The sequence below is a fragment of the Hemitrygon akajei genome, chromosome 19 (assembly GCF_048418815.1).
Source record: "Hemitrygon akajei chromosome 19, sHemAka1.3, whole genome shotgun sequence".
Lineage (NCBI taxonomy): Eukaryota > Metazoa > Chordata > Chondrichthyes > Myliobatiformes > Dasyatidae > Hemitrygon > Hemitrygon akajei.
The window spans coordinates 39,512,263-39,527,189 of record NC_133142.1 but is presented as its reverse complement, the minus strand read 5'-3'; the positions used below and the strand labels follow the sequence as shown (position 1 = coordinate 39,527,189).

The window sequence follows — 14,927 nt, the reverse complement described above, 5'->3', positions numbered from 1 at the left end:
TAGAAAGTAACGATAATAAATTGATGCAAGCGAATTGCCAGTCTGTAAGATGAGGTTGACAGATTTCTTTTTAACTCAGGGTATTAAAGACATGGGACAAGGGTAGAGAAATTGCATTAGATTAACTGTGATTTCATTAAATTGTGATATGTAATTGATAGTTAACTGTTCCTTATTCCTATAACTGTTTTTCAATTGTGGAAAGTATAATACGCAGTTAAATTATATCACTTCAACTGAAGTGCTAAAAAATACTTTGCTGTTGGCTGCTCATTCTGCAAAGGAGGTTGTGATGTCCACCATCCGAAGCTGCATAATTTTTGGATGGATAAATGTATAAATTCATTCGGCTTCACTTGTGCACAAGAATAGCGAGGCTCCAAGCACCGCTCCAGCACTTTGCTAAGTTAGTGCTCTATTCCTTTCTGCTCAATGACACTGCAAGCAGGCCTACTAGCAGGATTTTCAATTCAGCAAGCATTTCTTTGTGCATACCCATCATTATTCTCCAGTCTGCCTCGTCATCAAAACCTTGTAGGGTAAAACTCATGCAACCTATGTCATTCTTGTCTCTTGCCCAGTTTCAACTCATGGTTTATCATGTGCAAGCCCTATTTTAAGTGATCTGGAATGGTGGTTGTGAGAAAAAAAGCAGTCCAAATCCTGTCACTCTTTTCCTGCTTCCATGCTCTCAGTTTGGCTGGATGCATATTTCAACAAGAGATCAGTTAAAGCAGATAGCCATCATAATGGAGAATATTATGGATAAGAAACTAAGATCTGAATGCAATATAATAGTAAATTTATGAATAATGTGAGTCATGCTAAGATGGTTGTTGAGATCAGAACAGATTTGATGATCATGCCTTGGAAATTAGTGGTAGGAAACAGAGGTGACGGCTTCAGTTTAACAATGATTAACTCGATAGAATTGCCTCAGCCCAATAATAATTGTTGTGATACACAGAGTGGAAGCAGAAGTGGTATTGAATGATGTTGATGTTGTTTAGGGTGGAATATAAATGAGGAAGAGGTGGGGGACACCAAATATTCCTTAGAGGACTCCACATGTAATAGTACAAGTCAGAGGAACAGTCTTTGTGTGGCTGCTACTAAATGAGAAGAAGTAGAATCAAAGGAAAGAACTCGAGGTTAGGATAACGTGCTCAACAGGGGACACAGAGGAATAAATAATGAATTTGAGTTACAAGCTAACATTGTGACTTTATCCAGGCCATTTAAGTGTTTTCTCTGGATGGAGAAATCCATAAAGGAACATACCATTTTAGTAATGTTGTTTGTGATAAAAATTTTAAAAATAGCTCTCATTTTCCTCTCTTTTGATGAGACCATGATCATCAGATGTAGGAACAAAATTAGGCCATTTGGTCCATCGAGTTTGCTCTGCTGTTTCATCCTAGCTGATCCAATTTTCCTCTCAGCCCTTATCTCTTGCCTTCTCCCCATATCCGTTCATGCCCTGATCAATCATGGAATCTATAAATCTCTGCCTTAAATATGCATAAAGACTTGCCTACAGTAAAGAATTCCAGAGATTCACCAATCTCTGCCTAAAGAAATTCCTCCTCATTTCCATTCTAGAAGGATACCCCTCTTTTCTGCAGCTGTTTCCTCTGGTTTTAGACTTTCCCACTACAGGAAACATCCTCTCCATAACCAGGCTATCAAGACCTTTCACGATTTGATAAGTTTCAATAGGGTCACCCCTCACTCTTCTGAATTCCTGTAAATACAGTCCCAGAGCTATCAAATGTTTTTCATGTACCAAGACATTCAAACCTGGAATCATTTTCATGAACCTCCTTTGAACTCTCTCTAGTTTCAGCTCATCCTTTCTAATATAAGGTTCAAAAAATTGCTCACAATACTCCAGGTGAAGCCTCACCAGTGCTTTATAAAGTCTCAATATTACATAATTGCTTTTATATTCTAGTCCTCTTGAAGTGAATGCTAACAATGTATTTGACTGCCTCAACACAGACTCAACCTGCAAATTAACTTTTAGGGAATCCTGCACAATGACTCCCAAGTCCCTTATGCCTAAGTTTTTTGTATTTTCTTGCTATTTAGAAAATAGGCAAATCTTTCTTTTTTTTCTGCTGAAGTGTGTGATCATACACTTCCCAACACTGTATTACATCTGCCATTTCTTTTCCTTTTCTCCTGATCTGTCTAAGTCCTTCTGTAGCCTCAATACTTCCTCAAAACTACCTGCCCCTCCGTGTATCTTCATATCTTCTGCAAACTTTGCAACAAAACCATCAATTCCATCATTCAAACCATTGGCATATAACATTTAAAAAAACCCAACACAGACCCACTAGTCAGTGACAGCCATTCAGAAAAGGCTCCCTATATTCCCACTCTTTGCCTGCTGTCAGTTAGCCACTGCTTTATCCGTGCTGGAATATTTCTTGTAATTCCACGGGCTCCTAGCTTTCTAAGCAGCCTAATGTGTGGCACCTTGTCAAAGGCCTTCGGAAATTCCAAGTACACAACGTCAACTAATTCTCCTTTGTCTATACTGCTTGTTATTTCTTTAAAGAATTCCAACAGATTGGTCATGCAAGATTTTCCCTTGAGGAAACCATGCTTTCTATGGCCTATTTTATAATGTGCCTCTAAGTACCCTGATAATTCATCCTTAATGATCGATTCCAGCATCTTCCCAACCACTGAAGTCAGACTAATTGGCCTCTAGTTTCCTTTCTTCTGCCTCTTTCCCTTCTTGAGAAATAGAGCGACATTTGCAATTTTCCAGTCTTCTAAAACCATTCCAGATCTAGTGATTCTTGAAAGATCATTACTAATATCTCCACAATCTTTTCAGCCACCTCTTTCAGAACCCTGGGGTGTACACCATCTGGACCAGGTGACTTACCTCCATTCAGACCTTTCAGTTTCCCAAGAACCTTTTCTTTAGTCATGGTAATTTCACCCACTTCATGGCTGCTGACACCTGGACCTTCCATAATTCTGCTAGTGTCTTCCACAGTGAAGACAGATGCACAATATAGGTTCAGTTCTTTTGCAATTTCCTTGTTTCTCCCCCACCCCTGTTACTACATCTTCAACATCATTTTCCAGTGGACCGTTATCCAATCTCACCTCTCTTTTGCACTTCATATATCTGAAGAAATTTCGGTATCCTCTTTAATATTATTGGCTAGCTTAGTTTCCTATTCCATCTTAAATTCCTTAATGACCTTTTTAGTTGCCTTCTGTTGGTTTTTAAAACCTTCATCATCCTCTGACTTTCCACTTCTTTTTGCTCTATTATATGCCCTCTCTGGCTTTTATGTTGGCTTTGACTTCTCTTGTTAGTCACAGTTGTGTCATCTTTCCTTTAGAATACTTCTTCCTCTTTGAGATGTATATATCCTGTGCCTTTTGAATTGCTTCCCGAAATTCCAGCCATTGCTTCTCTTCTGTCATCCCTGCCAGTGTTCTTTCCAATCAGTTCTGGCCAACCCCTCTCTCATGTCTCCTTAATTCCCTGTACTCCACTATAATACTGATACATTGGACTTTAACTCCTCTTTCTCAAATTTCAGGGTGAATTCAATCATATTATTATCACTTGCTCCTATGGGTCCATTTAGACTAGGTACTCTAGAAATTCCCCCTCCTGGTATCTAGCACCAACATGATGTTTCCAATCTACCTGTATATTGAAATCCCCCATGACTATTGTAAAATTGTCCTTTTAGCATTCATTTTCTAACTCCCTTTGTAATTTGTAGACCGCATGATTATTACTGTTTGGGGTTCTGTATACAGCTCTCATCAGGTGCTTTTTACCCTTGCAGTTCCTTAGCTCAATCCACAATGATTTGATACCTACTGACTCTGTGTTACTTTTCTAATGATTTGATTTCATTTTTTACCAACAGAGCAATGCCAGCCTCTCTGCCTTCCTGCCTGTCCTTACGACGCAATGTGTATTTTTGGACATATAGTTCCCAGCTATAATCTTCTTTCCACCCATGACTCAGTGATGATGACAACATCATACCTGCCAATCTGCAACTGTGCTACAAGCTCTTCTACCTTACCCAATACACAGCGCACATTCAAATATAACACCTTCGGTTTTGTATTTACCCTTTTCGATTTTGTCCATCTTTTACATTGCAACTCATCTTATTGACTGCAATTTTGCGCTATCAGCAGCCGCTCCTCACTACACATTGCCGCTTTTTGTACCTCATCTTCAGCCTTATTATCTGCCTTTCCTACGATACTTCTAACATTAAAATATATGTAGCTCAGAACACTAGTCGTATCATGCACAAGTTTTTTATTCCTAACTTTGTCTGAGGTCTTACCAACATCTACCTCCACAACCTCTCCAGTAACTGTTCTGGCACTGTGGTTCCCATCCCCCTGCAACTCTAGTTTAAACCCCACCATGCAGCCTTAACAAAATTCCCACTAGGATATTAGACCACTTCCAGTTCAGGTGCAAACTGCCCCTTCGGTACAGGTCCCACCTTCCCTGGAAGGGAGTCCAATGATCCAAAAATCGTATGCCCTCCCTCCTGCTCCTTAGCCAAATATTAAACTGTATAATCTTCCTAGTTTCAGCCTCATTAGCATGTGGCACGGGTAGCAATCCTGAGATCACAACCCTGGAGGACCTGCCCTTTGACTTAGCACCTAACTCGCTATGTAGAATTTCATCATTCATCCAACTTATTTCATTGGTACCTCCATGGAACACGACTTCCAGCTGTTCACCCTCCCACTTACGAATGCTGAAGACACAATCTAAGATATCCTGGACCCTGGCACCTGGGAGGCAAGATATCATCCGGGAATCTCATTCTTGTCCACAGGGCCTCCTGTCCATTCCCTTAACTAACAAGCTCCCTATCACCAGAGCATGCCTCTTCTCACTCCCTCCCTTTAGAGTCACGGAGATCTGATACTGTGACTTCCCTCTGATAGGTCAACCCTACCCCACTCCACCAGTATTCAGTGACATATGTGTTGTTGACGGAAATGCCCACTGAGGTACTCTCCACTTGCTCCTTAACCTCTTCCCCTGTCACCCAGTTTCCTGTGTTGTGCACGTTGGGTGTAACTACCTTTCTATGTCCTACCTTCAGCCACCTGAATGATCCGGAGTTCATCCACTTCCAGTTCCAACTCCTTAATGTGGTTTGTTAGAAGCTGCAGCTGGATGCACTTCTCACAGTTCTGGTGTTCAGGATACTGTAGGTCTCCCTCCCTTACCACATCACGCAAAAGGAGCATTTCACTATCTCGCCTGGTCTCTCTACTGTCTTAGCTAAGCAGCTATAAAGAAGGGAAGGAAAAATATACTTAACCTAGAGCTTTGCTTTTCTTTTGCTTTTTCTGACTGAAGCCTCTCTTCGCTGAAGCCTCAAGATCACTACTCTGACTCTGTCCACTCAGACTATAGCTACTGTGCTTGCCCCTGCCTTCCGTTAATTTGCTCTTGCTAATCGATCCCAAATGCCGATTGCTGCTGGCCAAAGCTGTTTTTCAATGGAGTGACCCACTACTGCCTTTTTAACTCAGGCAGTGGACCTGATTGAAATACCCATATAACCATACAACAATTACAGCATGGAAACAGGCCCTTCTAGTCTGTGCCGAACACCTACTTTCACCTAGTCCCACTGACCTGCACTCAGCCCATAACCCTCCATTCCTTTCCTGTCCATATACCTATCCAATTTTACTTTAAATGATAATATCGAACCTGCCTCTACCATTTCTACTGGAAGCTCGTTCCACACAGCTACCACTCTCTGAGTAAAGAAATTCCCCCTCATGTTACCCCTAAACTTTTGCCCCCTAACTCTTGCCCCCTAACTCTCAATTCATGTCCTCTTGTTTGAATCTCCCCTACTCTCAATGGAAAAAACCTATCCACGTCAACTTTATCTATCCCCCTCATAATTTTAAATACCTCTATCAAGTCCCCCCTCAACCTTCTACGCTCCAAAGAATAAAGACCTAACTTGTTCAACCTCTCTCTGTAACTTAGGTGCTGAAACCCAGGTAACATTTTAGTAAATATTCTCTGTACTCTAATTTGTTGACATCTTTCCTATAATTTGGTGACCAGAACTGTACACAATGCTCCAAATTTGGCCTCACCAATGCCTTGTGCAATTTTAACATTACATCCCAACTCCTATACTCAATGCTCTGATTTATAAAGACCAGCATACCAAAAACTTTCTTCACCATGCTATCCACATGAGATTCCACCTTCAGGGAACTATGCACCATTATTCCTAGGTCACTCTGTTCTGCTGCATTCCTCAATGTCCTACCATTTACCATGCATGTCCTATTTTGATTAGTCCTACCAAAATGTAGCACCTCACACTTATCAGCATTAAACTCCATCTGCCATCTTTTAGCCCACTCTTCTAACTAGCCTAAATCTCTCTGCAAGCTTTGAAAACCTACTTCATTATCCACAACGCCTCCTATCTTAGGATCATCTGCATACTTACTAATCCAATTTACCACTCCATCATCCAGATCATTAATGTACATGACAAACAACATTGGACCCAGTACAGATCCCTGAGGCACACCACCAGTCACCAGACTCCAACCTGACAAGCAGTTATCCACCACTACTCCCTGGCATCTCCCATCAAGCCACTGTTGAATCCATTTTACTACTTCAATATTAATACCTAATAATTGAACCTTCCTAACTAACCTTCCATGTGGAACCTTGTCAAAGGCCTTACTGAAGTCCATATAGACAATATCCACCACTTTACCCTCGTCAACTTTCCTAGTAACCTCTTCAAAAAATTCAATAAGATTTGTCAAACATGACCTTCCACGCACAAATCCATGTTGACTGTTCCTAATCAGACCCTGTCTATCCAGATAATTATATGTACCATCTCTAAGAATACTTTCCATTAATTTACCCACCGCTGACGTCAGACTTACAGGCCTATAATTGCTAGGTTTACTCTTAGAACCCTTTTTAAACAATAGAACCACATGACCAATACACCAATCCTCCGGCACCATCTCCATTTCTAATGACATTTGAAATATTTCTGTCAGAGCTCCTGCTATTTCTACACTAACTTCCCTCAAGGTCCTAGGGGATGTCCTGTCAGGACGCTGGAGACTTGTCCACTTTTATATTCCTTAAAAGCGCCAGGACTACTTCTTCTTTAATCATCATAGTTTCCATATCTTCCCTACTTGTTTCCCTTACCTTACACAATTCAATATACTTCTCCTTAGTGAATACCAAAGAAAAGAAATTGTCCAAAATCTCCCCCGTCTCTTTTGGCTCCATACATAGTTGTCCACTCTGATTCTCTAAGGGACCAATTTTATCCCTCATTATCCTTTTGCTATTAATATAACTGTAGGAGCTCTTTGGATTTATTTTCACCTTACTTGCCAAAGCAACCTCCTATCTTCTTTTAGCTTTTCTAATTTCTTTCTTAAGATTCTTCTTACATTCTTTATATTCCTCAAGCACCTCATTTACTCCATCCTGCCTATATTAATTGTAGATATCTCTCTTTTTCTGAATCAAGTTCCCAATATCCCTTGAAAACCATGGCTCTCTCAAACTTTTAACCTTACCTTTCAACCTAACAGGAACATAAAGATTCTGTACCCTCAAACTTTCACCTTTAAATGACCTCCATTTCTCTATTACATCCTTCCCATAAAACAAATTGTCCCAATCCACTCCTTTAAAAACTCCCAATGTCAGATTGATTACTTGTCAAAGCTCTTTTTCAACCATGTGTCTAATATCTTGGCTTTATCTCAAGGCCAGATGACTTTGTGTGATAATTTCCATTTCACTCTACACCATTGTATCGTGATTTTGTATTTTGCTCTATCATATCCTGATTCTTGGAAGTGCATTCAAGAACAATATTACTTGGCCCCAAAATTCCTGGCAATGACAATATTCAGTTCTAGAGATTCACACTATGACATTTAGTGGTCCCACAATCATCAGATCTCTGACCACAAATATTCTGGAGATTGCCATTGCATAGAATCTTAACTGGATTTATTGCATAAATGTCAAAACCACTATTGCACAGCAATGTTAAGTGACTTCCGATTCCGAAAGCCTTTCCATTTTTTTCATAACTGAAGACAGGGGCTTGATTGAATGGATACTATATCACAGAATCTTCACAAATTCAATACCATAAGAAGAAAACAGCAACTTGAGCACTAGTTTCAACATTCAGTATCCATCAAACACATACCTTGGTGAGTTTTTATGATGTACAAGGTGCACAGTGACTAGTTACTCATAATTATTTAGCAGTATGTCCAAAATTTGAGATAATCCCGCCATCTAGAAAGACATCTCATAGCTTCATCACCCACTTCATCAATCTGCAAATCCACAAAAACATTTGCCGTCCTGTTTTACCTTTCTTTCATTGTCACTTGTTTAATATCAACAAATTCACCACAGAGACGATAGCATTTAATGAGGAAAAGTCTCACTGCTGGTTTTTAAATTTGCTAGCTATTATAATATTCCAAAGGATTAATTTAAAAAATTAATGGTATCTGTGACAGCAGTACAAGTCACTGTCTATGAGGTACAAAGAAAATTTGGAAGAAGTATTACAAGTGTTATTTTTTGTGGCATTGAGAGATGAATTCCACCTGTAAAAGAACCTTTGAATTGTATGTGAAACCTCCTTTTACTGAGCATCTCCGGAAATGTGGCTCATTAGCCTCTCACTAACAGCCACTGGATTCCGCAGCAAGAACCCACATTTCTCCGACTTCGTATATCGAGGGTGTGTAGACTCTGGTCCCGCCAAATCTGTGGGGTTAAGATGTCTTGCCTGCCCAGACCCCAGTTTGTGTGAATGTTGTGTGATTTACTGCCCTGCAATAGCCAGTCAGCATGAAATAACAGATCACACAGTGCATACAATTATACAGAAATGTATTTATGAAGGATAACTTCACCAAAGAGTCAGTAAAGAAAAGAAAGAAATAAGGGCCCGTTATAATTAAACAGTCCAACATGCTTGGAGCTCAGATCTTCCAAAAGCTGTATTTACCAATCCTGAGCAGACCTCCACGCTTCGGTTCTATCAAATCACGTTTCTCCACTGGATCGAATCCTATGACCGGTTCTCTCCAGCATCTTCTCTCTTCATCTCCCACCGAACAAAGACGAAGACCCACCTCTGGTGTCAATCGCAGAACTGCTCTCCCAGCTTTCTCTGGACCCTTCTCCTTCTCCTCACTCCACTCTTCTGACTATATGGGCCACGTTTCTGAGCATCCCTTATCTCCGACAAACTAAACACTGCTTCCACAGAAATACCATTACATGAAATACCCTGCAACATTAGCAGTAAAACCTTTCTCAGGGTGTTACATATGCATTACTGATTTCAGCGGTCAAATCTTGGGAAATTCAAATCATAGGCAAAATGTACTTTGTTCTTAATTCTAAGCAAATCAAGGAAAATTTGCTTTCTTCTAATACTACTTATATGCATGATGCTATTGAAGTAAAAAATTGGAATTAATTTATTATCATCACATTGAAAAACATGTCTTGCATATTGTTCATGCAGATCAATTCATTATTCAGTGAAAGCAGAACAAGACATTAAGGTAGAACAAGTCAAGACAATGGCAAGACAAAGTGTAATAACTGTAGAGAACATGCAGTGCAGGTAGACACTTAGATGTAAGGTTCCAACAGAGTAGACTGTGAGGTCAAAAGTCCAACTTAACATATTGGGTGAACAGTCAATAATCTTATAACTGCAGGATAGAAACTGTCCTTGAGTTTGGTGCAATGTGCTTTCAGGCTTTTGTATGTTCTGCCAAATGGGAGAAGTGAGAAGAGAGAATGTCCAAATTGGATGAGGCTTTTGATAATGCTGATGGCTTTACTGTGATAGTGAAAAGTACAGACAGAGTTTATAGATAAATGGTTGGTTTCCATGATGTACTGAATTGTATGGTCTACTGTCCTCTCCTATCAGATTCCTCCTTCAGCCCTTTACCTCTTACACCTATTACCTCCTTACCTTAGTATATTCTTACTTCACCTCCCCCTTCCCCACCTACCCACCTTCCTCCTTACCTGGCTTTACTTATCACCTCGTATGTAAAACTCTCTAAATTTTCTGACAGTTTTGGGCAGATCAGTTGCTACACTGTGGTGCATTGATAAAAATTGGTTAGTGTTGATGGGGACATGCCAAATTTCTTTGTCCTCCTGTGGAAGCAGAGGTGTTGGTGAGCTTTCTTGGAAATGGTAACTACATGCTTGGACTAGGACAGGATCAAGTTTCATGGGAGTTATTGACTCCCAGGTCTCGCAGTTTGGTGATGGGTTTGCTTGTAGTTAGAGCATTTAAGGTGGCACTGTAGTCAATAAACAATAGTCTAATGTTGGCTGTTTGCTGTCGAGATGCTCCAGAGATGAGTTTAGTGCCAGAGAGAAGGCATCGACCATAGACCTCTTTGGCAGCAGGTAAATATTTAAAGACATCTACAATTCTATATTCATTCATCCTATATATAATTTGATCAGGTATCAGTTGCAAGGAAAATGTTTGTGAACCCTTTGCAATTACCTGGTTATCTGAATTAATTACTCATAAAATGTGGTCTGATCTTCATTTAAGTCTCAATGATAGGCAGACACAATCTGCCTAAACTAATAACACACAAACAATTGTACTACTTCTCATCAATACTGAGGACACCATTTAAACAAACACAGTCTATGTTCAAAAGCGTATGTGAAACACTGGGGTAATGCCTTCTACAAAATCTATTTGGAGTCAGGTGTTCCAATCAATGAGATGAGATGGGAGGTGAAAGTTTTAGATGTGCCCTGCCCTTTTAAAAAGACACACAGAGTCAGAGTACTGACAAAGCCCTGCTCTTCTCAAGAAAGATCTGTTTATGTGCACCATACCTCAATCAAAACAACTTTCAGAGGACCTTAGACGAAGAGTTGTAGAGATGCATGAAGCTGGAAAAAGCTACAAAAGCATTTCTAAGGACTTGAGTGTTCATCAGTCCACAGGAAGAGAAGTTGTCTGCAAACGGAGGAAATTCAGTACTGTTGATACTCTGCCTGGGAGTGGGCTTCCTGCAAATATTCATACCAAGTGCTCAATGTGCAATTCTGAAGGAAGTGAAAAAGAATCCAAGGTAAAACTAAAAGACCTGCAGAAATCTCTATAACTTGCTAAGGTCTCTGTTCATGTGTCCACTATATATTAAAAAAAAATAAAAAAGAATGGTACTCATGGAATGACACCATGGAGGAAACTACTGTTCTCCAAAAAAAAACATTGCTGCACATCTCCAGTTTGCAAAAGACAACCTGGATATTCCAAAATACTTCTGAGACAATGTTCTGTGGGGAGATGAGAGAAAAGTTGATCTTTTTGGCAGAAATAAATATGTCTCTGTTGGGAGGATAAAGGGCAATGCACAACAACACCAAAACATCATCCAACTGTGAAGTACGGTGGAAGGAGCATCATGGTTTGGGGCTACTTTGCTACCTCAGTGTCTGCTCAGCTTGAAATTATTGAGGGAACAATGATTTCAAAGTTTTTAACAATGTCTTACAGGAGAATATTAGGGTAGTGGCCTGAAGCTTAATAGGAATTGAATGATGCAACAAGACAATGATCCAATACACAAGAGTAAATCAACAATAGATTGGTTTAAAAAGAAGAACATTTGTGCTTTGGAATAGCCAAGTCAGAGTCCAGACCTTAACCCAATTAAAAAGCTGTGGCATGACCTGAAGAATGCTGTTCATTCAAGGTATCACAGAAATATTGATGAACTGAAACAGTTTTGTATAGAAAAATAGTCTAAAATTCCTCCTCACCATTGTACAAGACTGATCAGCAGCTATAGGAAACATTTGGTGGAGATCATTGCTCCTAAAGGAGGTTCTACCAGTTAATAAATTCATGGCTTCACGTACTTTTTTCCAGTCTGGACTGTGAGTATGTTCAATAAAGACATGAAAAATACAATTGCATGTGTGTTATTTATTTAGGCAGATTATGTTTATCTATTATTGTGACTTAGATGAAGGTCAGACCACATTTTATGAGTAATTAATGCAGAAAACCAAGTAATTGTAAAGGGTTTTCCAACTTTTTCTTGCAACTCTATAGTCATTTATGGGAGAAAAAGAGAAGACATGAACTTTCTAAATTGTACCTCATGTAATACTCATTATTTTAATATCCATTGTTCCCCTTTGTAGGATTATCAGTCTATCATTTACACACAAGAAATTGTCCTACCATGTGAAAATTGTATGACGTCTGAAACATTTGTAGGTTATTCAAGGAACAATCTTGCAGAAGATGGTTGTCATTATTAAAAGGAATCGTCCTTCTCTCTAACCCAGTTGTTTTACAATTGCTGTCTGGAATGCATTAAAAATGCCAATTCACCAGTGTATTACACAAGCTATAAAAAGGCTGCTGTTGAATTATTAATTCTTGATGTATGATCATGTATGAAGAGTTGCCGTACATTGAAAATTCTACCTTATGTACAAGGATTATAATAAATCCAAATTTGCTCTGCACGGGCACCATCTTGTCAGAGTAGGATCTAATCATTAGCTTGTGACATCTTCAGCAGAATAACCACCAGCTGACACTTAAATTAGAATATGAAAATGCAAACTTAGTTGCAGTAACACAGCACAAGTAACCACCATAGATATTACATCTGAAATTGCACTTTAAGTTGTACGAACCCTCAGTTCCCAAGTGCAAAATGAAGAAATTAAGCAGACTTCCAGCTGTGAGGGTTGGTGGCTACCAAATGGAAGAAACCTATAATAACAAAATTGATATTTGATGGCATGCTGCAGTTAAAATTTGAAAAAGCTGGTGAGATATTGTGGCTTTGCTCAGTAGTTATCTTCTTCGTGATATGACATTGGTCAACATAAGAAACTGCATGTTTTAAAAAGGAAATTGAAATTAATTATTTATTCTACATCAACAAAAGATGCTAACTGCATTTCAGCAACATGCATCTTTGTACAGGATAAAAGGCAATAAACAGCAAGAATCTGCATTGCGTGTACCAGAGTGACAGTGCAGTCAAATAATTGGAGGGAACGCTGCTTATTCTGCTGGGAGAGTGAATACAAAATGATGATGAAAGGGAGATTGTGCTCCAAACTGGTGTACAAGGATGTTTCAGTAGAAGCTATTTATGCCAAACAAAAGCAGTTGACAAACATTTCACTTTCATTTGAAGTGCAACACTCACGCTGGAAACTGACAATGCCAGAAATACCCATCAAGTCAGGCACAGCAGTGGGAAGAGAAAGAGAATTATGTATCCAATCAAACACCCTTTGTGAAAACCCCGACTTCAGTTTTTGACCTGAAACATTGGCTCTGTTTTCCTTTCCACAGAAGTGGCCTTGACCAGCAGGGTATTTATTTAGTTTAATATTTCTAGCATTTGAGGTTAGTTTTTGATTTTCGTATAGAAAACTCAGACGATGACAAGGATACTAAGACAAAATATGTTTTCCCAAACCAGCTCGCAGACAAATTGCTTATCTCCCATACTAACTGCTGTCATCCAGCTACCCTTACAGCTATGTTGCTTTGCGGCCCCTTGGTTCCAATTACTCTTTCAGTTTTGGTGCTACTTCCATGCACAGACCACACCAGTAATTAGCTGTCAGAGGCCTTTGAACAAACTTCAAATGTCTCTGATGTTCATTGGTATCTAAAACAAAAGTTTAAAAAAGATGCCTTTCTGAAAATTGCTTTTAATTATCACTGAGTAATTGGAAACATCACAACAATGTGAAATAAAAATCCACTTCCTCGTAGATCCAACTCATTTAAATGAATGATGTTAGTGATGTAAAGTTGGGGACATGGTGCTTGAGAATGGTTGTGGTTCATCTTAGTCTCGGGGCTGAGCATGCTGATTGGCACCTGACCACCCGCTTGCAACCATGTGCATTGAGAGGTACACCTGCTGTCCACTCGTGACCAAGCCATTAACCACAGGCATTTCCATTGAAGGTTGCGTGATTTTGTTCGAGTCGGAACTTTAAGCTAGAAAGCAAACAGTTTAGTACAGTTTTGAATCTTGTTGATAACATCATATGAGTTACTCTCTTTAATTTCAAAAGTGTCTTTGGTAATTAGCAATAATTGTAGTGAAAGTCTGGGTAAAAGGAATTACTTTTTATCTTGCAGATGGCAAAGAAATGGCACAGACATTGAAATAAACTTGGATTACCGTTATAGTTTGATTGGTGGTACTCTGGTGATCAATAACCCAGACAGGACCCAAGATTGTGGAACATATCAATGTTTTGCTACAAATTCGTTTGGCACAATCGTGAGCAAAGAAGTAAAACTTCAATTTGCATGTAAGTTTACAGAACTTTTTCCATTGAAACAGTTTATTTTAGGGATTAGACTTGTGTGTTGTTTTAGTTATTATTTAAATGATAGGTTCTGAATATGTGCTGACAAGAAAAAATATCATCTGTCATGAGTATACATTGAAAAAAATGCAAGGGCATTTGGCCTGCATCTTCAGTCCAATGCTCACCCATTTTTTTTTCTATTGGCTAGCATCATGTTTTACCGAGAACATCCCAGACTTTGGTATCCTTTTTTGCAGTGTAACTGTTTATTTGAATCTTTTGTAAAAAAGCAAACTATTTTGTTTGCAACATTTTAGCAACAATAAAATCCACTGAGAAATTATTTACTCAAAATGCTTTGTGAAAATCTAATTTCTATATTGTTTTATTTTGGAGAACAAGTTCGCACTGGTCCCATAGTTATTTATAATTGATACATGATTTGAATAATAAAGTTTATGATGGT

General features: G+C 39.1%; 1 protein-coding gene across 9 annotated transcripts in view; it reads left to right on the top strand.

Annotated features, from left to right (window-relative positions):
* LOC140741889 (contactin-4-like) overlaps positions 1-14,927 on the top strand; it is a 2,152,419-nt gene that overhangs the window by 1,266,896 nt on the left and 870,596 nt on the right. For all 9 annotated transcript variants that reach the window (XM_073072410.1, XM_073072411.1, XM_073072416.1 and 6 more), the window contains one exon: positions 14,286-14,461. In XM_073072410.1, the coding sequence (XP_072928511.1) occupies positions 14,286-14,461 (176 nt within the window). The remainder of the gene's footprint in view (positions 1-14,285; positions 14,462-14,927) is intronic.